Here is a 25,620-nt window from a genome sequence, read left to right as displayed (position 1 = left end):
ACCAAGCACCGCTCGCCCTCTACTAAATCAACCGTCAACATCGATACGAACGCGTGTGATAATAATATTTTAATACTTGCCTAAATAAGCTTGCAACGTCGGTGTCTTTAATTCTAACATAATTCTAAGATTAATACTTCGTAATTAATATTCGTCGAACCGCGGGATATCTTCGTGTGTTCCATTTACATTCGCGTGTGCAGTAGTGTATGTAGTGAAGGGTGCGCGAGCGCCACAGTGGTCACCGAATCGATCGCCGCGCGAAAGTGAGAAGTGCATGCTCGGAGCGCGCGGACGCGCTCGCTCCCCCCTGCATATGCGCCGCACTCGCTCCACGTAATTGTGCGCGCTACTCATACTCTCCTACACAGTGCAACGATGGCAACCATGGTGAACATGAATAGCCTCCTCAATGGAAAAGACTCACGTTGGCTTCAACTCGAAGTGTGCCGCGAGTTCCAACGCAATAAGTGTTCGCGACCAGACACCGAGTGCAAGTTCGCACATCCCCCGGCAACCGTCGAAGTACAGAATGGAAGGGTCACCGCTTGCTACGATAGCATCAAGGTAAGTTTAATTATGTCTTGTTCTCGGAACTTAATGGTACGGGAAGTAAATATGTAAAATATATAAACTCGGACCTTATTAGAAGAAGAAACGCCACTTTAATTAAAGGTTATTAAGAAACTACGTTTCCTTCAAACCTAACACAGAGTAATCGAGTGCTATCATTTAAGCACTTTAATAGTAGGGAGGGTAAGAACAGCAGCATTTATGTTTGATTTAAATCTTGAACACACACAATTTTAAAACACAGAAATAATTGTGTAAATGCAATATATCTTTAAAGTATGTTGTCGGGACTAAATATTTAGATTTTATTGCTAAATCTTTGAACTGGTAATATTTATCGCTCGTTTGTATCGTTAGTTTTTATTATTTTATAAGTAATATTTTATAAAATTAATTTGTCCTAATTCGTAATTTTTTAATTTTATTAATATGAAATCAAACCCTACATAGTTAATTTTCAAATTATTCACACGATACGGTTTCTTATGTATACATAAAATGATGAAAATTCGTGTTGATTTAAAGTATACTGATTTATAAAACTAATTTGTTTCTTTACAATCTATTTATATCATTAACTAAAAAGATTTTTTTGTTTATAAATTAAAACAACAAACGAAAATTAAATTTGGTAAACATTGTTGTTTATTTTATTTAAATACAATAAAGATACCAATAACAACGTTCATTCGTGATCTTTTATAGTACCATAAATAGGTAAAGCTTTTTTTATAATTATTTTTTGTATATTTTGCATATCAATATGAGTCAAATATAATATCCTAAAACGATTTAAAATCTTCATTTAAATTTATAAGTATTATAAATATTACATTAATACAACATATAAATACTGCCAAATGAAGCAAAAAATACCAAGCAGGATATCTTGCCGCTAGAAAACTGATGCAACGCATATCCTACCTTGTATACCTAGACGAGCAGATTGATGGATCTCCATTGTATAATAGAATTGCAGAGAACATTATTTGTAGGAACCAAATATTTAATGTCCTTTAAACGCAACAATGATTTTCTGCTTCAATTTAACAACGGCTGAGACAACATTTCTACCGCCGCCATTTCGAGCACCGACCTCAATACCAAGGCTAGCCTGGAGTGACGTCAGCCGCCCCACCGTAGCCGTCTACCATTGTATGGGAATTGGCATCGTGCTAACATAATGAACAGACCGATGACTCGACGGCGCCTTAGCTTATTGTAGTCATTTCGGTCGATATGTTCGAAAGTTATGTAATAATTCCGTGTCATTATTTTTCCATTTATAATGTAATCGTTATCCTTAATATCTACATCGCCATCCAGAACTACTGAACGATATCATAATATTATATTTTTCATAAATATTACTTGACCGAAACTTCACTAGGTTAGGCCTTGATATGGTTTTTTTTTTAAACTATTTTAATTTGTAGCCGCACAATGTATTTATCGTCCACTTTGTTGGGAATTTCATGATACGACCTTATCAGTTCAGTTAAATAACGTGACGTACCTATATATTTGGCGAATGCTTCGCGATAAAAATTATTCCAGTATTAATATACGTTAGATAACACTAGCACAGCATAATAGGATGAAAATCAATTATAATGTGTAGTTTTACATATGCTGCCTTACCTGAATAACAAAACATATTGTTTTTAAAAGGAGGTAAATAAAGAGAATTAAAAATGTCTCGAAATGTTTCCTTATATGTTTCATCATACTTTTCTTTGATACTCTGCTGAATAATACGATGAAAAGATATGGGAAGCGTATCCGTTCACTCTGGAAAGATTTTCACGGCTGTCATCTCGATTGTCCGCGCTGTTTTCAATAACTCGTTCGGCGCAGATAAACGTACACCTTTAAAGTCACTGTCGAACCTCGTTCTCAGCTTCTCCGCATCATCTGTAGGCGTTAAAGGTTATCGACATAAATGCAAAATAACTTTCGCTTTATTATGCGTCTTTATCTTTATTGACAAAAACTATAACGATATATCGTGGATACATAAAATAAAAACCGTATGTTATTAATGCTTAACAATTTATATTTTTCACTATTGAGTTCACACGTAGTCAAATACATATAAATTTCGTATGTAAATCATAATACGTAGATAAAACATGAATATTTCAAAGCGGTAGTTGCATTCGGGTATAGATAGGTATAAACTGCAAGCTAATACGTTTAAAGCGGTCATGTTTAGCCCGAGACGTTAAACAATAGGCAAGCGTCGTGTATTGTAAGGATTTTGTGCATCGTGTTATCAGCGTGCAACAATGGAGCTGTCGACGTCGAACCCTTTGCTCCAACCAGTGCAGCCAATGCTTATCTTCGATTTTGGTGCAATCTCACTTCCTAACTGGAAAGTTTCTTAAACTCCTAAATTATCCCCGCGGATCCTCGAATAGCACTCATTATTCATTTTTCATATTTCTCTGACTTAATACATTAAATGGGTCTTTCTAATTTATAATCTACTCATATTATGATTAATAACACCTCATAGACCAGACGGATTATTTAAACATGGAATTCTCAATTAGGTTGACTTAAATTTATGGGATATAATATATATATAATATAATAAGCAAAAATTAAACTGAGAACAACGAATTTCAGTTGTAGAGATCATTGCGCACTCGTTTATTAAAGCTAATTAGGAAAAACTGTAAACAAATTTTATACAAAGCATCAAGTTCTTAGGTAGGAGCTTGTTGCTAAAGATCAGACAATTATAGTAATAAAACAATGACGGACGAAACCGTATTTAGACTAGAGAGAATTTAGTTATTACTTATGCGCCTTTACAGACGTAGAATTCTGAGGAATAAACCAGTTACATTCGCGATTAAGTCCGCCATCTTAGTGTAAATTGTCACATGTTCCGAGCGCAATCGAGAGCTGATCAAACAAGCCCGCCCTCGCCCGCATCCCGCCGCACCGCGAAAATGTCTCCCGTGATTAAGTCTTCAATTACGCGATATGACGAGGGGGTCATATTTGATTAGGCTACGTGTTGTATTAATTAAAACGAGCTTATTGACTTATTCACCTAATCTAACCAACTCCGGCGTCAAAGCCACTGTATCAAACCGGATTTCATACTAATGCTTAGCATGTGAGCGCCGAGTCGTCCGTCACCTGACATTAAAATGGCCATGAATCGTTGACCATGTGTGATTATTTTGATCAAAGCGAGTGCGGATTGTGAAGATCTTCCGAACGCCTACCCGAATCTACATTAGATTACGACATCTTTAAAAAAACTGTTTTATATTTATGACGTTATGTGTATATTGACATGAATGAATACTGCTTATCTGCTTTTGCCCATACAAAACAAATGACTACACTGTGACATCCGCTTAGTGCACGTATCAAATGTCAGCATAGTCAGCCTCATTAGACTAAAGATTTAATTGTAAACATAAATATTATAAATGAAAGAAATTTACACAATCGTGAAGCTGTAGCATAGATATATTTTATAAAGTTTTTTAAGCTTTAATTATCCATTGTTATAAAAAGCGTGAGTAAAAGTTAGATAATTTAATTATATAATCGACAAAAGCGTCAATCTTTGATTGTGTCACGAATTCACAGCGGTCTCGACTACTTGCTTAGTCAACCAGACTCTGACATCATCGCGGTGCAACATTTGTTCATTTTGTTTGTTTTTTCCTTTTAAACAAAATTCTACTCCGTAAATGGGACGGCGTTAATTTATATACATACTTTTAAATGACTATTTTTCTTTTTATCTACCAAATTGGTTAAAAAAACTTTTGTAATTACAGAACTTTCGACAGTGGTTTTAAGTCTTATTGAATCCTCGAAAAGTTTTCGTGTAAATCTTGACAATAAAAACATCTAATTAAGTTTAGTTAAAGGGCTAAAATTGTCAGAAAGCAGTCAAAAGTCAGCCAGTCAGTCGCTTTAGTTCAAACTGTCGGATTTAATAAGTAACAGATAGTATCAGCAATTAATGGGTTAATATTTATTTTTAATCTTTTACGTGTATTCTCAATTTAAAAACTTTTTGCAAATAAATACATAGTCTTGTCCTAAACATTGTTACGAAGATAAAAACAGTTTTTTCTATTGCAAATAACATTTATTACTATTGTAGTGTGTTAGTTTAATAAATTAATATAAAACCAACAAAAATATATAAAGCTTATTCGAAGTGGTCTTCATTGGCTACAATACAGTCCTTTAAACGTTGAAGCTAGTTATCAATACTCGCACTCTTTCCATGGGAAAATTCTTTACTACCGATCGTATGAATTGTTTTAGGGACTCCCAAATTATTATGTAATTTAAAGAAAGCCATACTCTCTAAAACTGACCATAACTCATAATCCAGTGGATTAAGTTCGGAACTAGATGACGGCCAGTCTTCAGCTCTGATGAAGTCCGGAACATTGGTCTCTAACTAAGATTGGGTGGATCGAGCTTTATGACCCGGCGCTGAGTCTTCCCGAAAGGACCATTCTTGGTTATTGAATATGGTGCTGTTAAGGGACTTAACTACCTTCTCGAGGATGGTACCTTGATACACTTGTGCCGATATTTTGATACCTTTTCTACAAAAATATGGGCCCACCACACAGTCACCCCCTTCATAGCTAACATCTAACCAAAATATCACTTAAGTCAGATTATGCCCACATTGTACTCAGTTGACTAATTGGGAAGCTTACTTACAGCTTTGAGCATAAACACGGTCATTTTGTTTGTTAAAATATTACTCAATTGTAAAAAAATTCTCATCCGTAAACAAAATTTTTCTATGACCTCCCTTTGCATACCGTTTAAGTGGTTGTTTTGATTTTACCACCCTATTCTTTTTTAAATTATCAGTTAAGAAATGACCAGTGTGACTCTTATAGGCTATAAGTCCTAAGTCATCTTTTAAAATACGTAAAATGGATCCAGGTGCTATCTTCATCTCCCGAGATAAATCTTTTGCTTTCGGACAGGATTTCTTCAACTTCTTTCCCTTACTGCTTTGATCGCCTATTTCGTACAAACACTACGTGGACGGTCAGATCTTTTTCTGTCTCAAACAGAGGAGGTTTCATTGAATCTATCAATAGCCCGGTACACAAACATTTGACTATGGACAAGCGTATGGAGAGTTTTAAAAATTGTATTTAGCTCCATACATACTTAGTGTAATGCAATCACAGCGATTCGGTTCCCTTTATCACTCCACTCCATTTTGATATCACAAAATATTTTACAATTAATTGGCCCGAAAATATTGTAACAATATTTATGGCCAGACTATGCAATTGCTAGTCTAATCAGACTATGTATGTATGAAGTTAAAATGTCTACAATAATTTATTGCTTCATTAACATGTGCTAAAACGTCATTACATTCTATCAGAGATTAGCTAAATATAATATATACCCTTAGTTTCAAAATATATTTTTCAATTTCAAATATATTAACAAAACGACGCAATAATATGCATTTATGTGTTTTATTTAAATGTTTTATACTTAAAAACGACATGGACGTGGGTTGGGGTGAGTTGTGACAGTTGCTGCGATAACCGGTGTTACTCGGCACACCGACGAGTCGCAAATATATAATTGCGTACAGCTAACACCCACGCGTCCAGTTTCATCATACCGCCATCCGCTTTTAAACAGCGCATTTCTAATATAATCAATGTATTTTAAAATCAATGACAAATTCTTAAAATGCTAATACAATCGAAACTGAAGCTATAGTTTGAATGATATGAAATTATTTGATTATAATTTTCACCGCCTAACAGCCCTCGTTTTAGTGGCATGTTTTTGTTTTTGTTAAAGCGACATCTGCCGATTCTTGAACTCTTAAAATGGATCACAGCCATTGTTATCAAAAGAGGAAAACGGAACGAAGTACGCGTTGCGAATCGATAAGCTGAACTTAATTTAGTCCTTTTTACTATTTTTAGAAGCTGCTCGCTAAATGTTCCGTTATAGAACATTTGGAGCGTTTAAAAGCTGGCAGTAATCTCGACTTGCGCTTTGTTCGGTATGCCAGAGTTGTTTCACAGGTTGCGAACTTTGCGGCCGACCGCGTGCCTGCCCTCCCGCGCCGATTGATGGCTCTCTACCCAGCTATTCATTCCTGCCGTGTACACAACAATCACATAGACAAACAAATAATAATAAGTGGGTCAGTTGACATGTTGCACTGGGACCGTCTTGAATGGCAATTTTAACTGCCTAAAGAATGCTTTAAGTAGTCTCATGTTAATAAACATGAGACATTTTTGTTTTTTTTTTTTTTTTTTTTTTTTAAAGAAATATTTCTTTCTTTTATTTAATTATAATGAAACAAATTATTCCAAATACTACCGCAGTTTATTAAGTTTTTTAGATGCCCAACGTTTCGAATACAGCAACCATAGTCAAGGGAGGACTGAGGCATAAGAAAAAAAATCTTTATTTTTAAAATTATTGGTATTGATTGGTTAGAAATTCCATATTGGCAGCTTGGTGAATCGGATAGTTAGGTATATTGTACCTACCATACTGTCAACGAAAGTCTACATGAAAGTAGAAAATATATATTTTTCTTTCGTATTGTGGTAAATATAGAGAAATGCCAAATAGGGAATAGTTTTTCTCATATATTAACTCTCTCCTAAACCATTTAATTTGTCAATTAATTGTGCCAAGATACATATTTTTGACTCTAGCGTTGCCTGCTCGTTACAATATTTTTTACATACTACTATGATATCTCACGCTACGTACACATAATTAGGAATGTTACATGGTGACTCCATAAACCCGGTTATAGATAAATTTGTGTTTTTATTGATTCGGCCTGTAACATATCACTGTTAGGAATAAGCCTCTTTCTCCATGTAGGAGAAGGTTTTTCTACTCAGGAACGGGTAAGGAACTACTAGGGGATTAGGGCGTCTCTATCCAGATTTTTTTTTCCATTTATACTGCTCTGCAATTGCAAATGCGTGCATGCATATAATCTGGTTCAAGATATTTAAATTCATTGCAGAAATGGTACTAGATTTATAAGTAACAGAATACATTTAAAGATTTATGTTACCTATTTACGTAGGTACTTTATTTATTAATATTATACTTTAATCACTATCAATATTATATAAATAGCACTTATTCGTAATACTGAAGATTATCTTTTGACTTTTTACAATTTATGTAAACGAAAGTACTAAAGCTTGCCTTTGAAATTACCCAATAAATATCGGTTCTTGTCGGCATTAGATTATTTTATTCCGTATCCTAAAGCCAATTAGCATAATTAACACGACTGATCAAAACTCGCTGTTTTGCCGGCAAGCATTTATTAACATTGCACGACTGTGAACATTCAGGTACCATGCTGACGGTGGTATTAGATTTTAAAATCACTCAAACTGACCTACATTGAACGCGAACCTGCTTTAAATAATTGCTGTATAAACTGACGCTCAATTCTAATTGTACCAACGTTTGGTTTCGCTTGATTATTCGGATACTGACTGAAATAAACACGACTATTACCAATCCTAGGTGAACCGTTGTAACGATCATTCTCTGTCAATCCTTAAATATATATAATTTTGTCCATATCATCGTTTCATTGTTTTAGTAATTGCCTAGTAACCGTTATGTATGATTTAGAAGTTAATACATCTTACTTTCACGTACCGTGATAAGTAGGGTGTCACGTTTCGTTCGCTCGCCGATTTCGCCACTCTCCGCTTAAATTGCCCTCCGATTGGAATCGTGCGCTTCTTACACTAACTAGCCCATGATTTACTACTTAAACTCTCGGAAAAACGGAAATAATAATTTAACAATATATTTAATTATATTTTTAAATGTAACTATTCAGTATATGTTACTGGAAAGTACTACGAAATTGTTTTGTTGTTACCAGCTTCTATGTGAACAACGTGTATAAATATTGACAAATGCACTCTATCTACGTAAGTAAATTCCTTTTAACACTATAAAACGTTTCGTCGAGAGAAGTGACGCGCGAGCTGAATTCTCGCTTTCTAAAAACGTTAGTCTCTAAATTTAATCTTTCCACTGAGAGCAGATCGTGGATGAAATATACTGTCGTTTCGTGTCCATTAGGCACAGTATTTTTGGATAGCGCTTCACCTGATATTACAATAGCGAATATAAAAACTTGTTTACTATATCAATCATATATCAATCATACACAATCAATCAGACACAATGTGCGTTCCGATATCACGACCTTGTCAGAAAGTGATATGAATTTTATTTTTCGTAATGAACTTGTATTAATCTTCCTCGTTTAATGGAAACCACATCGACGATTCTCACTAGCATTTCTAGAGTCGTCAATAAAAAATACCACGAATCGTTCGCGAGGGGCAGCGTGCGGCGCATTCCTACATGCCGCGCATTTCCATCCGATATTGCGCCGCCATTATACCGTGCTCCTCGAGCCCCGCGCAACCATCCCCCTCGCCCTTTAATTAAACGATGAGGCTCGAGAGACATGTCTCTAGCAACGTGGAAAATCACATAAATAGCTCACAAAGTTAACGCACGCTTAGTCAGTCCACTGATACTATCCGGAGAGCCAAAATTCACTCCTTCCCTTCACCTCACATTTAATCTTCTCTTAAGTCATCGTTCTGATTAATTTTACTAAAATATTAATAATTATAACATATTATCCAGTATATCATATTCTAAGTAGCTTTTTGTCAAAATACGGGTATTTAAATAGGATCCCGACGTATTTCGTTTCATTTAACATAAGAGTATGCAGTTCTACCCCTATAGGCAACAACGGGGTGAAACATTGCGTGAAATTTAACAGCATTAACCTCCTTTCTCAGCACATCCGTAATAAAATAAAAGCGTCTCAAACAGGGCCCATAATCGCAATAGACCTCGTCGGTGGGTGTCGGGCGTAATGAGCGTGACTTTATCTGTGCCCATTTGCATGCGAAGTGTATCAGCCTCGACCTTGGCACCTTGCATCATGGTACACGCATAGAATCTAACGCCAGCAGTGCGTTAACCAACTGCTCTTCCGTTGGCATATTTCATATTTTGGCAATTGCGTGCGCAATTTTTTGAAATTTATATTTATTAATAATAAAATTTTTATTTTTAAATAATAAAATTAATTTTCGTAAGATAGCAATGCATATTCATTAGGGTAAAAAATACGCTTTTGGGTTTGTGATTATTTTTTTATTTTTTATCTTTATTTTTTTTTTATGAAAAAAGTTATGTAAACAATGTTAGAAGTTATAAAAATGTCAAGTTTAAATGCCAACCAAATTGATACTATGGATAAATGCATGCAGGAAAATGAGTCATAGACTGCTTGTAATAAACGTAATGTTCAATGTTTATTGAGCATAAATCTTTAGAGCTGAGTATTCTCTTTTATTTTTTTATAAACAATGTGCGTTTTTGAATACGTAGCACCTAATAAAATGTACGCAACATTGTATATTTGTTTAGATGGTTGAAAACTTTATTTTATTTCATAATATTAGACTCATATAGAAACAACTGTGTTCTATCTAATCTCCTGTTTCTGCGTAACCATATTTACCCATTTTGAATAATACAATTTTTTTTTTCATACTATGGAAAATAGCCAATAAAATGCACAAAAGCTCACCTATATATTATGTACACACAAACAACTTTTTCAAAATAACCAATAAACAATATTCATAGTAGCGGATTTATATCTATTGATAAAATAGGATTAGTAATGTTAAGACATTATTTCTTTTATACAGTAGTTATCTTTTGTTAAATGAAGTTGTAATTTTAAGCGATATCTGTAGATGAAGATTGCCTGTTGAACTATTGTATTTGGATCAATTGCTTCAGAGATAATAAAAGTTAAGAACAATAGGGTACAGCGAGTGCTTGATGATAGTTGGATGAATACAGTCACTGGTGGAGAAATTGGTTGGCATGGATTGATTATAATATTTCTGAATTAAATAATATAATGTAGTAGTGAAATCGTGGCGGGTCGCTTAGAATGAAATTAAAGTGTTGATCTGAGGTTCATTCACATTTCTAAAAAATATACGTGGGAGACAATGGAGACAAAAAATAATTGCTACCAAGATATGTAGCCTTATTTTTATTATTTTTACTGACATATATTGTTTACTATAGTTATAAAATAACACGATGTCTGATTCATTATTGCAGAGTCTACTATTGATGTTAGTTAACATGTGGAATTTTGTAGGGCTTTTTCACGATGTGAAAACACGGTAACAGAGTATTTCGAAGTTTCACTCTTTTGAGTTAGGGTTGATAAAGCCTAAATGTCTTGCCAATAAAATAATAAAATTAAATATAATACTAGTATAATAAAACTAGTAAGTTCCCATTATGTAATTTTATTTGGCTTTTGATGAAAAATTAATGAATGTATCAGTATGTGTCGTATATTACTTAATTTTCTTAATTATTTAATTTTCTTGAATCTAATCTTACAGAAACTTCTATCCTAGTTTATTAAATAGCAACAGAAATTTAGAATGTTGTTTTTCATGACGCAGGGGCTTATTATAAAGCGATTTTTTGAACTTTGACTTCTAAAGAGATGAGTGGAGGCAGCAAAGATTTTATGTGGAGCAAAAAAACCTTTTTCTTTTTAATTATACTCTGCCATCAAGATTTTTAGTAGTAGAATCAAACTAGAGACGATTTTCAACCATCTGTGGATGGATGGAAATTATTTTATATAATTAGTTTAGTGGAAATAATCGGCATATCTATCGAATGTGAAAATACATCTTTCGATCCTTACTAACCGTTTCAGTGTGTAAACCAATCTTGTATAGCATATGTTTATATAAAGAAAAAAAAATAAACATGTTTTGTACGTGTGCATGTCTGTGGGAGTAGCTGTGAAGACGCAAATTCATATTTGTAATGAAATATTTAAAAAATACTAATTGCTTAACACGTACATTTCACAATGGTACGCATATACCTATTCTATTTTGGTATTGCACTTTAGTAGGTACAACGGTATCCACTTTCAAATGAAATTTGCTATCTCTAGATCGTCTTAGCAAATAATTTTGATTAACGCTTGTACACATTATTTTGTCTGGCACATACGTCTACGTTATGTATGCATTAAAGTTTTTTTTAGAAATGAGTCAACTTGAAACCATTTTTTAAACATTTGAATATAAGATGGGTTAGTCGTAATCGGTTATCTAGTGTAAGTATGTGCCTAGTGGTTTCGCGACTCGTCCGTCATATTTCCATTTTTCTGCTAAGGTCGCCGGCCTTCGTTTCTAAATAACAGCAATCATTTCGAGAAAGTGCATTTTCAGCCGGAGGCTAAACTCCGCCTCGTGCCGCACTCGTAGGACGTTTTACATGACAATTCCTGTGTCCCCCAGGCGAGTATCGCGTAACTCAAGTGCTTTCGCAGAGCTATCTCGACACGTCACTCCTTTACGTAGTTATGCACTTAAAGTACTTTTAATGGAACATAGTTATAGCACGCGTACGTAACGTTCGCGACGTTCGTTTCGTCTAGGTTTATGAGACAAAGCTTAATATACATTTTTTATTTATTTGACAGTGAGAAAATTTTACGATTTAGCAAAGATTTAAAAATAATTAGAAGAGACGGTGTTACAAAATAGTTGCACACGTTCTTAGCAGATGTGAAAGTATAGATAGTGAGATAAATATAAATACAGTCAAAATTATTGTTAAGACTTACGCACAAATGAAAGACGGGAACCGCTTAGAACGAGCCCTCGCTATGTATATTACGTATAATTTTATTTTTAAAGTAATTTCATTCCATTTGGATATTTAATTAGAGCACTCTAAAGGGTCAACAAATACATTTTTCAAAGCGAGTTGGTTGGGGAGCTTCGGGTGTTCTTTCGCGACTGTGTTTGCATAATTGAATATCTACTACATTCACTAGTCGCGTCACGCGCGCCTCTACCCGACTTAGCATCCTTAATTGCCCTACGTATTATTTGCCAATTAAAGTAAATTCTCATCGTGGACGTGACACGAAACCAGTATAATTTCGCAGCTAAGATATTTTCACCCTAGAAAGTCCTTTTATGTATGCAAATAAACGTATAACAAACCTGGCGAATGTATGCTGTTATTTCGTATAATTGTTAGACCCGTAATCTCATCATAATTAAGCAGGTATTTATACTTGCAGCTCTACCAAAACACAGGTGTTTATTTAATATTATCTTTTTTACTTCCATTTCACTTACAGGTTTTATTACGAACGTAGGTATAAATTTAAGTTGTTTGTAAAATAAAACCAATATGAATTAAGTTTAGAAATAAAGTGTTAAACCTGAGGACAACAAATACAGAAAAGACCATATGTTATTCAAAATTTAACTTGGCATACAGATTGTTTAAAATTCAAGGCCATCCGTACAGTTTAGAAAGCGAGTTCCTGATCCGTTCAGGAATGGCTCGCTCATTCCCGACTGCTCGACAGGAATGCGTGCAAAATAAACAAGTATAACCGGTTTCCTTGCGCATCGTGCGCTTTGTCCACTCGAAAGCAGACATAGCCTTAGCCCATCTCGCTCACACTTGCAACATTGGATCTCACCGCATTAGCATATCACAATCCCGTCATCCTTGCAAGAAAACCACAAGAACGCTTGCCTTGTCATACGACACACATCGTATCTTATTCGAAGTTATTGATTTAATATTCACTAGCACTCGGTTGTTGCGATATCAGATTATTACTTTGCAACAATATTGAAACAGTATAGTACTTGATTTAATGTAATTGACGCGGGAAGGATAGAAGCAAAATGAACATTTTGTTGCTGAGGAAGTTCTATCTATTTATAACTTTTCTGATATTGCTTTAGTTGCAAACAGGTTGTGGTATGGCTATGGACAATGTAACGTTGCAACGAGCGATAGTCGGCTACGCCCATATATCTTGTGACGGCCACGTGATCTATTGCCACCGATCAAATCCCGCTACAAGCTTTCTGTGTAGTTATAGCCGAACATTAACGATAATAAAATATCTGACAGAAGTGTTTGAGGTAGCTTTGAGATATAAAATATTAATAGAATATTGTTTGTTGACGTATGATATGTTTTAAATTTTCTTTTTTATTTGCTGCTTCAAATGTTAAGACTAGAGTGTAGAAATTACAAATCTTCCTTTCTTAAATAATACGTAATATAATAAATTTGCCAGTTTTTTTTAATGACTTAGCTGCTTGACAGAATAAAAAATATTTCGGTAAACTAGCCACCCTGTACGGTTTTATCTGTGTTAACTTCATTGGTTATTGCTCTACTGTTCTATTTTACTCTGCATGATGTTGTATTGATAAACAGACATACGACAGATGTGGATTTGACCTCTTTATTTATTGTTTATAGTAAAGACAGAGACAGTTATAATATCTAAAATAAAAGGGTATCCAAAAAAAACTTCGTTACAATGTCACTAGGATTTTTTTATAGAGTAGAAACTAATTGGTAACGGTGTTTCAAATATTAAGTACGACCTCCATGATCAGAACAGTAAAGAGCAAATATATCAAATATGTATATATATATATATATATATATATATATATATATATATATATATATATATATATATATATATGTATGTATTATTTTTTCAAATCAAATCAATATATATATTTTTTATGTAAGCTCGGGGATAACTATGTCGCTTATAAACCGATTTTGATAATTCTTTTTTTGTTAGAAAGGAGATATCCCAGGTGTGGTACCATTATAAGGAAACCATCTATGATGAATCTAATGATGGGATTCCAGAGAAATCGAGGGAAACCCCTGAAAATCTGCATAACTTTTTACTAGGTGTAACGATTTTGATAATTTTTAATTTAATAGAAAGCTGATGTTTATCATATAGTCACATTTAAATTTCATCGAGATCTGATTACAACTATTGGAGTAATCTTTGAGAATGCTTATTTACTTGACTAGTCGATGTAATCGAAGTCGGTTTTTTTCGTTTGCCAGCAAACACAATTATTGCTATCATAGAGACACCTAATTATTAGTTTTTTTTCTTTTTAATATAAATAAATATTATTATGTCTGTTACAATTTCATTATATCTGTTAAAGCAGAGCTATAAACCACAAGCATAAACTACGAGTATAAATCCAAAACATTTTGACTTACACAAAAAGTAACTATAGACATCAAGTACGCTGATGAGTATAATAATTAAGTTAATTAACCGCAATAACCGCGCGGGATGCCTAGTAAACGTCTAGCAGGTTTCATATTGTAGCACATACGCCTTTCCTTATTAGGAATTAAGTTTCGAATTGTCTTTGTACGTTGGAATATATATGCCAAATAATTTCTCTGAACAAAAAGTTTCTTTCTCTCAAAAGTCTGAATGAAAACATTAATAACATTTCGCGATCTTTAGTTAAAGTTTAGATGAGCGTGAGCGCGATGAGTTCTAGAGACTGACATCGATCCGTACGATACCGAATCTATACATTTAATGTGAAGGACCTGGGTGACCGAGCTTAGCTCGGTATTTTTAGTAAATCGTGTTTTTTGAAAATCATATTTAAATACAAATTACATATTGATAAAATATGAATAATATTTTTCGATTTTATTTTTTTTTTGAAAAAAAAAAGAAAAAAAACGATAATCGATCTGGAATACGTGAGGATTCGAACCATGATCTTTTCGGCCGAGCGCGATCGGCCGATTTCCCCTGAGCTATTACAACTTTATTGACAGATGCGAAATTTACCTTCTTATTCTAACGATATTGTAGCCATTTTTTCATTGCCTAAAAACAGGGATAAAACGACATTTTCTAAAAATGAATCCTAGCTAGATTTATTTATCTCCCCCGTAATCCCCTGTATGTGCTATGTGCTGTGTGGCTACGGCACTGTGCTGTGTGGCTACGGCACTGTGCTGTGTGGCTACGGCACTAAAGAATTTAGCCACCCCCTCTCTTCCCGTGGGTGTCGTAAAAGGCGACTAAGGGATAACAACGTTCCACAACCACCTTGGAACTCAAGAAGCCGACCGATGGCGGGATAACCATCCAACTGCTGGCTTTGAAATACACAGGCCGAAGACGGGCAGCAGCGTCTTCGGTGCGACAAAGCCAGTACTGCGGTCACCAACCCGCCTGCCCAGCGTGGTGACTATGGGCAAAACACATGAGTTCACGTTATTTTTGGCGTAAACTTGTGGAGGCCTATGTCCAACAGTGGACTGTATAGGCTGTATTGATGAATCCCCTGTATACTAAATTTCATGAAAATCGTTGGAGCCGTTTCCGAGATTCAGATTATATATATATATATATATATACAAGAATTGCTCGTTTAATAGTATAAGATAAAATTATGTGTAAAAGACACGATAAATCAATAAAAATTTAAGATTAATTTATTAATAAGCATACTCTTTTATTTAATGTTCGAACATATAATTTAATTATTTAAGGTTGAATTTCGAACTACTAGATGTTTCTAAACCTAACGTGTCTATTGTTTGAACTAAGAAACCTCAGTGGACAAAACAACTTATTTAATAATATGATATAAAGTATGAATTTGTTTTTATAATTTATCTCGTGCACTTCACCCAAGTGATGAAAAACAACGTCTTGAAATTTATAATTATAAAAAAATACTGCGAAAAGTATATTCGCTAATCCAAAATAGAGCTGCATCGTGATTTAAAATTCAACTCTTTTCTTTTTAGAAGATTAGCAGCAGCAGCAGCATTCCCAGTCAGAAATTATATACAAGTGAACTATTACAGTAAATTTATATTGTAAGAAAATTAGAGTATCATTTTCTTTTGAACAGATTAAAATAACTTAACTGTTTTAATTGAATTAAAAATAAGCAAAGCTATCTTCTAAACTTTTGTCAATTAATTTTAACAACTCTTCTTAACTTTCCTGAATTCACAGCTAAAATTAGTGGCGTAGAAATGTACAAATGTCAATTTCTTACGTTTGATGCTCAATATCTAGGTATACAAATAAGTAAAATTGGAGTGTCTGTTTGTAATATTAAAATAACCGCTTTTTACTAAATGCATATGGACCATATCTGCGAACTGAACAATAACTTTTTTTAAATTCCACTCGGATGAAATCGCGGGCACAGCTAGTCAAAGATAAAAAAAATGTGTCAGTTTGTGACATTAGCATTAGCATAGTATTATGTGTAAAAAGTGCAACTCATTAACTCGTAGTTTGCTCGTTAGCTATGCAATTCTCTGTCGACGTATAAGGTGTGATCATGTGGAAGTAATTCACGACTCTACGCTAAAAGTGCTCTGACGTACTACGTGCGAGAGCTTCTCAAATACCTACCGAATTTAAAATAAATATTACTATAAAAATCTTAATGTTAGGCAATACAAATTGCTAACTTTAAGATAAAACACGCGTAATTTTAAGATAAGAACATTTTAAGATAATAATGTTACGAGATTAAACTAGGAACACTTTAAGGGATGCGGTCCTAATATTGATCATTTGTCTTATTGGTTCTCTCCGAACGAACATAAACTGAATCACTGTTTTTATTCGTTTCCTTTAGCAGTTTTGTCGGATGTTATTATGAAGACACTAAAACATTTTCCTACTACTACGTTTCCTACTCCGTAAAATGGTTTTGTTTTCATAAGACGCGGATGGGCTCGAAACGTTGAAAGTAGAGAGACGGAATAAGTTGTAAATAATAATTATTCAGTTCGCTAACTATGCACAGCTTACTGACTCAATGAGATTCATGAGTACAAAGAGAAGGTAGTGCGATTATTATCGCTGAGGCACGTGGTACGGAGCGCAGGAGAGTTTTTGTCGGCAGGTTCGTTAGTCGGCACGAGGTGGCGCCGCTACAGTACTCGTGCTCGAGAGCGCTCCTCCAACTCTTTAACTGCCTACATGAAGGACACTCGACGGTGCACTCTCCTATTATAAACTGCTCTTTTAATGGTTTGCGCCGATTTTAATTATTTTCCCGATTTTATTTCAAGTTTGTTTTTAACATCAACGTACACACTCTACATCCATCCGTGTTACAAATGAACGTTTAATTTTATTTTGTTACGGACAGATCGCTAGTGCTGCTTGTTAATGCATTATTGCCTTTTAAACCTTAAATTCTTGCGCGCTATTTTCGCTCCAAGGTAACGAGCCGATTCGAAGCTCTCGACGCGTACTCGTTCATCGGCGAGTGGAAATGTTCCCAGTTCCTTTCTCTAACGAAGACATTCAAAGTTTCTCTTCAACATGCTAAACTATTGACACCAGATTTCAAGGATGAACTGCTACGTATCGTGTTACACGGTAGACCGCTCGCTTGGAACAACATGTATTTTCATACCGGCATCGCGTACGAAACTCAAATTCGGACAGTAATCCTGTTAGTTTGCAATAGGCTGACCGCTTCGGATACCACGCCAACAAAATCTATTAAGTGCGCTAGCTCTCTCTATAGTTGCGTACGATAATGCAGGCATTGTGCAGCACCGTCGCAGCTTACAACTAACCATTCGGTTATATTCCACAACTGCTGATTATCTCACGCACAATATCCAACAAATTGGATAATACACTTAAAATACAATCGCGCTATGAATGCGTCGTAATCTAGTGATGCGGCTGACGATGAGCATATTAATTTGTCGCGGGGATGGGATTAAAACAATGGCGAACAATATTACGAATATTGACATTGTTTTATGGCATTATACATTTATTAACGCCATTTAATAACATGTTAATAAAATTAAGTTTTAGTCTAAATGTAACAAAATATTTTTGTCTTAGTCGTATATCTGAGTAAAATATTACTTTTTAAGAACTATAATAATATATACAGTATGATATTTATAAAAACTTATTATAATTTTATACATATGTTAATCTACTCAGCCGTAGTATATTTTAAATATTAATATTGTCATAAAATATCCCGCCATGTGGTGTTTATACCAGTACCAAACTCAACTCATATAAAAAAAATGTGTTAGTAACTATAACGCAATAAAACTCTACAACGGTTTTCTTTGCAACACCTTTCAAACATAATTTAACATCACGATTATTGATCAGAAATATATATGATAACTTAATTTGAATTACGTAGACATCAACGGAACCCTAAGACTTCTCTGTCCGTTCATCTGCCCCTTTTAATAGGTTGTTAAAATAGGTTAAATAATAAAAATACTATGTAAAAAATCAAAGGGGTCGCCAAAAACTTGTTTTTCTGCGTTCTAAATTCTTAATAAAAAATATTTCGTTTCAAATATTACACGGTTCCATCCACGTTACTTTATTACAAATGATTTTTCTTAAGTAGGTACTTACTTATTTTTTGTCGCTTTTTAATAAACACATAGGACAGTGAAAGATCGTTATGACTATCAATCAAATTTATTCATTAAATATAATATGTTCTTAGAAATGATATGTGTAGAAATAAGAAAATTGTTAAAAAATAATTAAAATTACAAATACAAATATACTTTATTGTACAACCAAAAACAATACAAATAACATAAAAGAAAAAGAAACAAGCGAGAAATAATAATAATAATAATAATAATAATAACAAAAAAAGGAATGTACAAAAGGCGGTCTTATCGCTAAAGAGCGATCTCTTCCGAAATTAAGTTATAATAATCATTAGCAGGTACTGCGCGCTGTATTGTATTATAAATACTTCAGATACAATTCAGACGACAGATTTGCTTCCATCGCACTCTACTTATATAAATAGTATACGCTATTTCCGATATTGCGGATGTGAGCAATATTTCTTAGTTTGACAGTAAGATCGCGGCATCCCGCACCGCGCCGTCGTCTTCGCCTTCCAACTTTCAAGGCGTCCGCGACGCTTCGCTGTGTTTCGTCTCGTGAAAGTTTAAAACTGTGCGCTTTAGGTTCTTTATTGTCTTCACGGGAAATGTCTTTCTACATTAAGTTTTTATCCTTTTTTTTTAAATAAATAAAACGTATTTTAAAATCTGACTAGGAATATATATATACTTATAAATATTCGTACATATATATGACCCTTCAAAGCATCTCCTAGCAACAACTCGAAACCGTTATCAGTATTACATAATATGTCAAGACATAACTGCTGGTGTTTCTTTGTAGCTCCGCCCTTTAAAGTCCTTTCAACGCTCCTCCCTTTGCTTTTTTTCTGCGTGCTGAATAGAAAGAATACGTAGACTTATATGAGTTATACGTTGTACGATTCGCTGTTCATCTTCGCATTTTATCAATGCCGAAAAAAGGTCCAAGACCATAGAGTACTAGACTTACAAATACTATGTAAACGTGATTTAGTCGTGCAAATATACATAGTTTTAAAGTATTTACACGCACCTGGTGTAAGAAAATAATAGAGTCTACAAAAGAATCCCACTGGACTATACCCGTGTCAGTAAATCGAAAATTTTCCGTCGCCACCGCGGCCACCGTCATTTACCTTGTAACTCACTTTTGATGTATCGTTGTTTTTCTGTAGTTAGAATGTTGTGAGCATCACGTTCTGAAAAGTTTTGGGTCCACTGCTGTACAAGCATGATATTAGTATACGTAAAGTCAAAGTTTTCACCAACTCGCTCATATGATAACAACGTACCTCATGAACTGTCTAGATAAGCTTGAAATTGTACACTTAGTTCAACTAGAACATGTAGTAAAGATGTTGTTCGTTAGCACTACGAATATGCATTTGTATTCTGATGTAAAACAAACGTGTATTAATTTACGTCTTTTCACTTAGATTTATCCATTCTGTGTATTGTGAATGTGAATATTTTATGACGTATTTCTACTTTTAAGATATTTCTGTAGAACGAATGTTTTGCGAGGTTGTATCGCTATGTATAATGACCGATACATATCTAATTTTAGTAATATTTGTCTGTTGCAGGTAATTATCAATACTTGTCGTCGACGTAAATTTGTATTGAAGAATGGGTGAGTGCGTTCACTGGTTTGGTTTCAGGGTTTTATGTAAAGGGTAACCGATAAAACATCCTTCGTTCGTGCGTGGCTCATTTGCATTCATAGGCTCGTAACCCATACTCGTACGCTGTTGGGGGCTCGTCTGCCGGGCACAAGCGTAAAACTGCTGCCTCACTTTTTGCAAAATAATTTACGACTCACCATGTAAAATGTCGTGGACCCAATATGAGTTACCGATGAGGATCGCTAGGTCGTGGCTGTGCCATTCCATTTACATATTATATTAAACTCGCCGTCGTCGAAGCCTCTACTCCTCGCCGCCACCGGCCGTTACGCTCCAACTTTTCTCAATTTTTTCGTCCATAAAACGCCCAAAACGAAAGTTTCTCCTTCCGTCGCGTGAGGTCGAGTGTAAATACAGATTTTATAATGTACTTAGTCACTCTGTCGCCCTCCAAAATAGGACTTCTTTAATAAGGCGCTCGTTTCTTTAGTACTTTTTTTTAGAAATTGACATCATAAATAAACCTTAATTTTTTTTTAGGTTCAAATCGTTTCGAAAATAACAAAGATATTAAAAACTGTTAGACTGCTGTAACAATTTATAATTAGAGCATGACTTTTGGGGTAAAATTGATTTCATAAATTTGGGGTCAATAAAAATTTCATGAATTACATTGACATTAAATAAGTGTAGACCTAAGTATAATTTTTTGACGCTCAATTCTACTTTTATCCGATTCAAGTTTCTTACAAACTGATATTTGTATTTTTTAACCGACTTCAAAAAAGTAGAAAGGAGATTACTCAATTCGACCGTATAAATATGCTTTTTTATCTATGTTCGGGTATAACTTTGTCGTTTATGAACCGATTTTGATAATTATTTTTTTTTGTTGATAAGTCGATATCCCAAGTGTGGTAGCATGATAAGGAAACCAGGATCTGATGATGGAATCCCAGAGAAATTGAGGGAATCTCCCGAAAATCGTAGTGACGAACAGTGTGTTTGTAAATTTTTTTCGTCTACCTACGTTGTATTACTTTATGATGTAATTGAAATCGGTTTTTTTCGTTTGCGAGCAAACACAATTATTACTATGTCTTAATTAATTATTACTAAATCTGGAATATCGTATCTTTCTAATGATTAAAAATGTTTTAATGAAGCACTAGAACTATTCAAATTATCCTTCATATAAACACAGGTGTAGAGAACTTAAGCTTTCTCTTTATAACATTAGCATAGACTTAATTCATATTTTCTCCAACGGCTAATGTAATTTAAGCACCGGTATTTAAATCCTACAAATAAATATTTCTAAAACAATTACGATTTTGTCATATTTATTTTTATTACAAAAGCTTGTAATGTTCAAAATTAATCTAAATAACACAAACAGGAAAACAGATATTAAATATTTCTAACCATAATTTAACCTTATTACGTGTTGTAACATAATACACTTAGCAAATTCTGTTTCACGACTGCCTGCTCCGTCGGAAGAAGCGAGTAGTTAAATAAACAAACGTACGCAGCACAATTGTTTACGATGAATCTAGACGCAATCCGTTCATTCCAGCGACTGTTTTAGCTCTAGGGAAATATTTGGTAATTCTTTGTTTAAATAGTAAATGTAGACCCCTGAATCTAAGCTTTTAATAATAATAATATGCTTAAAAATATAAATAATTATAATCTCGATCTGATTATTGATCTTGTTTAATTATTACCTTACTTTTTTAGCAACATTAAATAGCAGAAAGGAGTCCTAAACTTTTCTCTCGTGATAAAATTTAATAATTCATGTCCTCTGACATCAAGAAGGTTATTTGTATATGTTTCTTAAGGTAATCCTTTCTAGATTTATCTTACACCTTGGGCTGTGCTAAACTTAATCGTTAGCAAGTCCTACGGTTTAGTTCTATTTACAAAAAGTACTTAATGCGGGGGCAGAAGAGAGCGCTCGTAGACAGACTCTGTGTCCCGATAGCGTCAATCTAACGCTCAATTAGGCCAATGCGATTATCCGATCTGTATCCAGAATCATGGACGATTTCCGCGCATCGCCCCAAGACAAGCGCGCAAACTTTATTAATTAAGCCCCGTCTTATCTCTTGTTAGCACTCATTCTATTATTTGTCTTTTCATCCCTCATTTCCATAATTTCATTGGGTAATTCCTTGCCACAAAACTAAGAATAACTAACTCGTTTTGTTTGTTTTATTTCATCGCCGTTCGGCTCGAAATATTACGCTATAAAAATGATACAGAGGTTGGATTTTAAACTGAAACTCAACATGTTAACATGTTATTTTTGCACCGCTCTTAATAACACTAAAGCTAAAACAATAAGTAACTCACAGTCGACAATTTCATTTTAAATAAATTAATATTCGTACAAACTCAGTTCGTCGTTACAAATATAGAATTAAGCGGCAGTTTGATAATTGTTTTCCTGTTTTATTAGTTACCGTTTTATACTTGATAACATGATGCGTCGCTTACGAACCGCTAAGGGTGGTTATATATGGGTAGGACGACAGTGTCCAGTCACCACTACTGTGTGTTTAATTAGCTTAATTGACTTCGCGAGGCGCGGTGTCCGAGCGTTTGTTTGCACTATTGTGTTACCGGATTCGCCGGCGAACTACGTCGCTGTCAATATCGTTAACTTATGTCTGAAATTGTTTTTGAGACAACACCGTTTGTATGATGTCAGACCGATTCCGGTTATAATTAATCCACGGGATAAGCACAACCAATTATAATTCGTGACCCATAGCTTATCTCATTACTTATACATTTCGTCGGCCTAATTATTAAAATCCTCCATACGGTTAGAAGAAAAAAGAAACGATTGAAGTAAATAGTTAAATTATTGACGTTATTGTCAATTAAGGTAAATAAATACTGCCGCAATGTGTTATGTAATAAAATAATGGTTTTTGAATAAGAAACGTAGCTAAAACATTTATAACACAAAAAAAAGTTTTATAATCAGATCGAGTAGTATTTGTAATAGTAATCAATTTAAATTTAACAGGCTAGATGTACCTTGCGTTTACCATTTTCTTCTTCTTTATCCGTTAGAAGAACGATTTTTGTGTATATCAAAAACAAAAAGTTTTTTCTTCGTAACATTTAATATAATTTAATAATATAGTGGAGAATTAATATTTGATTAAAGGATTCAATAAATATAGTAAAAGTACGGTAATTTTATTTTTAACCAATATTTAAAGCTGAAATATAAAAAAGTATGACTTACATAAAGTATTGAAAAAACCTTTGCAATTCCGGATACCCCCGTAAGGATTTTGATTAAACGCTGACTCAATACAGCGCCATACGGCACTCTCGATTCGCTGTGCTCGTGCAAACGTCCTTAGTCTGCTCTTCCGCCACCCACGTGACACAATGAAACAAATTAAGTTTTTATTCCTGAACTTATTGAAACTTGCTAAATTTTGTAATTAAAAACTATTTATGATCATTGTTATATATAGTAAGTAGCTAAAACTAGTGCTATCATTATAAAATTGTTCTAATAAATACTAGCATGCTTGTAAGATTATGGCTTTATAATATAATATTTAAATATTACTTAAGTAAGCTGACCCCGTTACTTAAAAGTTTGAGTTCGTTGGTTTTACTTAATCGTCTAAGTTATCGTATTACCTTACATATTTTAGTAATTTTCTGTTGTTCCTAAATTTGTGTAGTTCAGTTCAATTTGGTTATTTTTATATATTCACATAAATCATCACTACTAAAGTTGTTAGTAGTCAACAGTCATATTAATTTTATAATTCCATACATTTATACAAAATATCCTGTTCTGGTTATGTTATCAAAGCGACCTAATTACCGGATAATATGTTACCAGGTTTGTTAAAACACATTTAAATATACAATACTAAAATATTATTACTAAAATACATACACAGAGTGGCAATATTGCTTATCTACTGTAAGTTGTGTAAGGAATTATCTAATCTTGTTTATCACCGAGTTTTGCAATCGAAGGTACGGGAAGTCTCGTTGCTATATTACTATTTCGTTGACTTACCTATTAACTCAGTGAAAGTGTAGTGAGCGAGTTTGCCGATCGTTTCCTCCTAATGAATATCTCTAGCTCGTCATATATAGACTCGTGTGATTAATCTCGCCCCTAACAAAGAACGATTCGGACTGTTCGGGTCCTCCATGTGATCGATCATCCACCTCCAGGAGTAAAAATAATAATAAATAATGGGGTGCCGGCTCTATTGTTCAAACAATGATCGCGTGTCGGCTATAGTTTTACTATAAGCGTTAATAGAAAGATAAAAAAAATCTCGTTTAGTTCTTTGGAAATAATGCATGTATTTTGTTACGATTAAAGGAATTCAAGTAGTGACATTTTATTTTTTTATTAGTATGTTTATATAGAACAAATTCTTATTTAAAATGAGTACAACATTTTCGTTACAATGATATATATATTTTTAAACAAGCTTAGTTTTCTAAGCTTTTCTTGTACATACAATTATATTAAATCAAAGTGTCGTACTAACATTGGTTTTTGTTATTAAATATTTCTAACACTTATATGGAATTTAATCTGAAATAAATAAATTATTATTATTATTTATTTATATAAATGTGTTAAAAGTAATAAAATAAACTTTTCTTTAAAACTTTAACTGTCAACACGTTATAACCCAATTTATCTAATATATAAAATTCTCGTGTCACGGTGTTTGTAGTTACTCCTCCGAAACGGCTAGACCGATTCTCATGAAATTTTGTGTGCATATTGGGTAAGTCTGAGAATCGAACATCTATTTTTCATCCCCCTAAATGTTAAGGGTAGTCCACCCCGAAATATTTTTTTTAATTTTTAGATAAATTATTTATTTATATTATTTGGTGGCGTTGAAAAATACATACAACCCTAAATTTTTACCCGTCTACCACCAACCCTTATTTTTAAATAGCGTTTAGCGGTAAGACAACGTTTGCCGAG

General features: G+C 33.8%; 1 protein-coding gene across 2 annotated transcripts in view; it reads left to right on the top strand.

The window, feature by feature from the left end:
* The first annotated feature begins 313 nt into the window (after positions 1–313).
* Positions 314–25,620, top strand: part of LOC123669367 (protein muscleblind) — a 58,027-nt gene continuing 32,720 nt past the window's right edge. For both annotated transcript variants that reach the window (XM_045602974.1, XM_045602973.1), the window contains exon 1: positions 314–567. In XM_045602974.1, the coding sequence (XP_045458930.1) occupies positions 379–567 (189 nt within the window). In that variant the 5' untranslated portion in view covers positions 314–378. The remainder of the gene's footprint in view (positions 568–25,620) is intronic.

The sequence above is a fragment of the Melitaea cinxia genome, chromosome 3, assembly GCF_905220565.1.
Source record: "Melitaea cinxia chromosome 3, ilMelCinx1.1, whole genome shotgun sequence".
NCBI classification, from domain to species: Eukaryota; Metazoa; Arthropoda; class Insecta; order Lepidoptera; family Nymphalidae; genus Melitaea; species Melitaea cinxia.
This window is presented reverse-complemented; position numbering and strand designations above follow the sequence as displayed.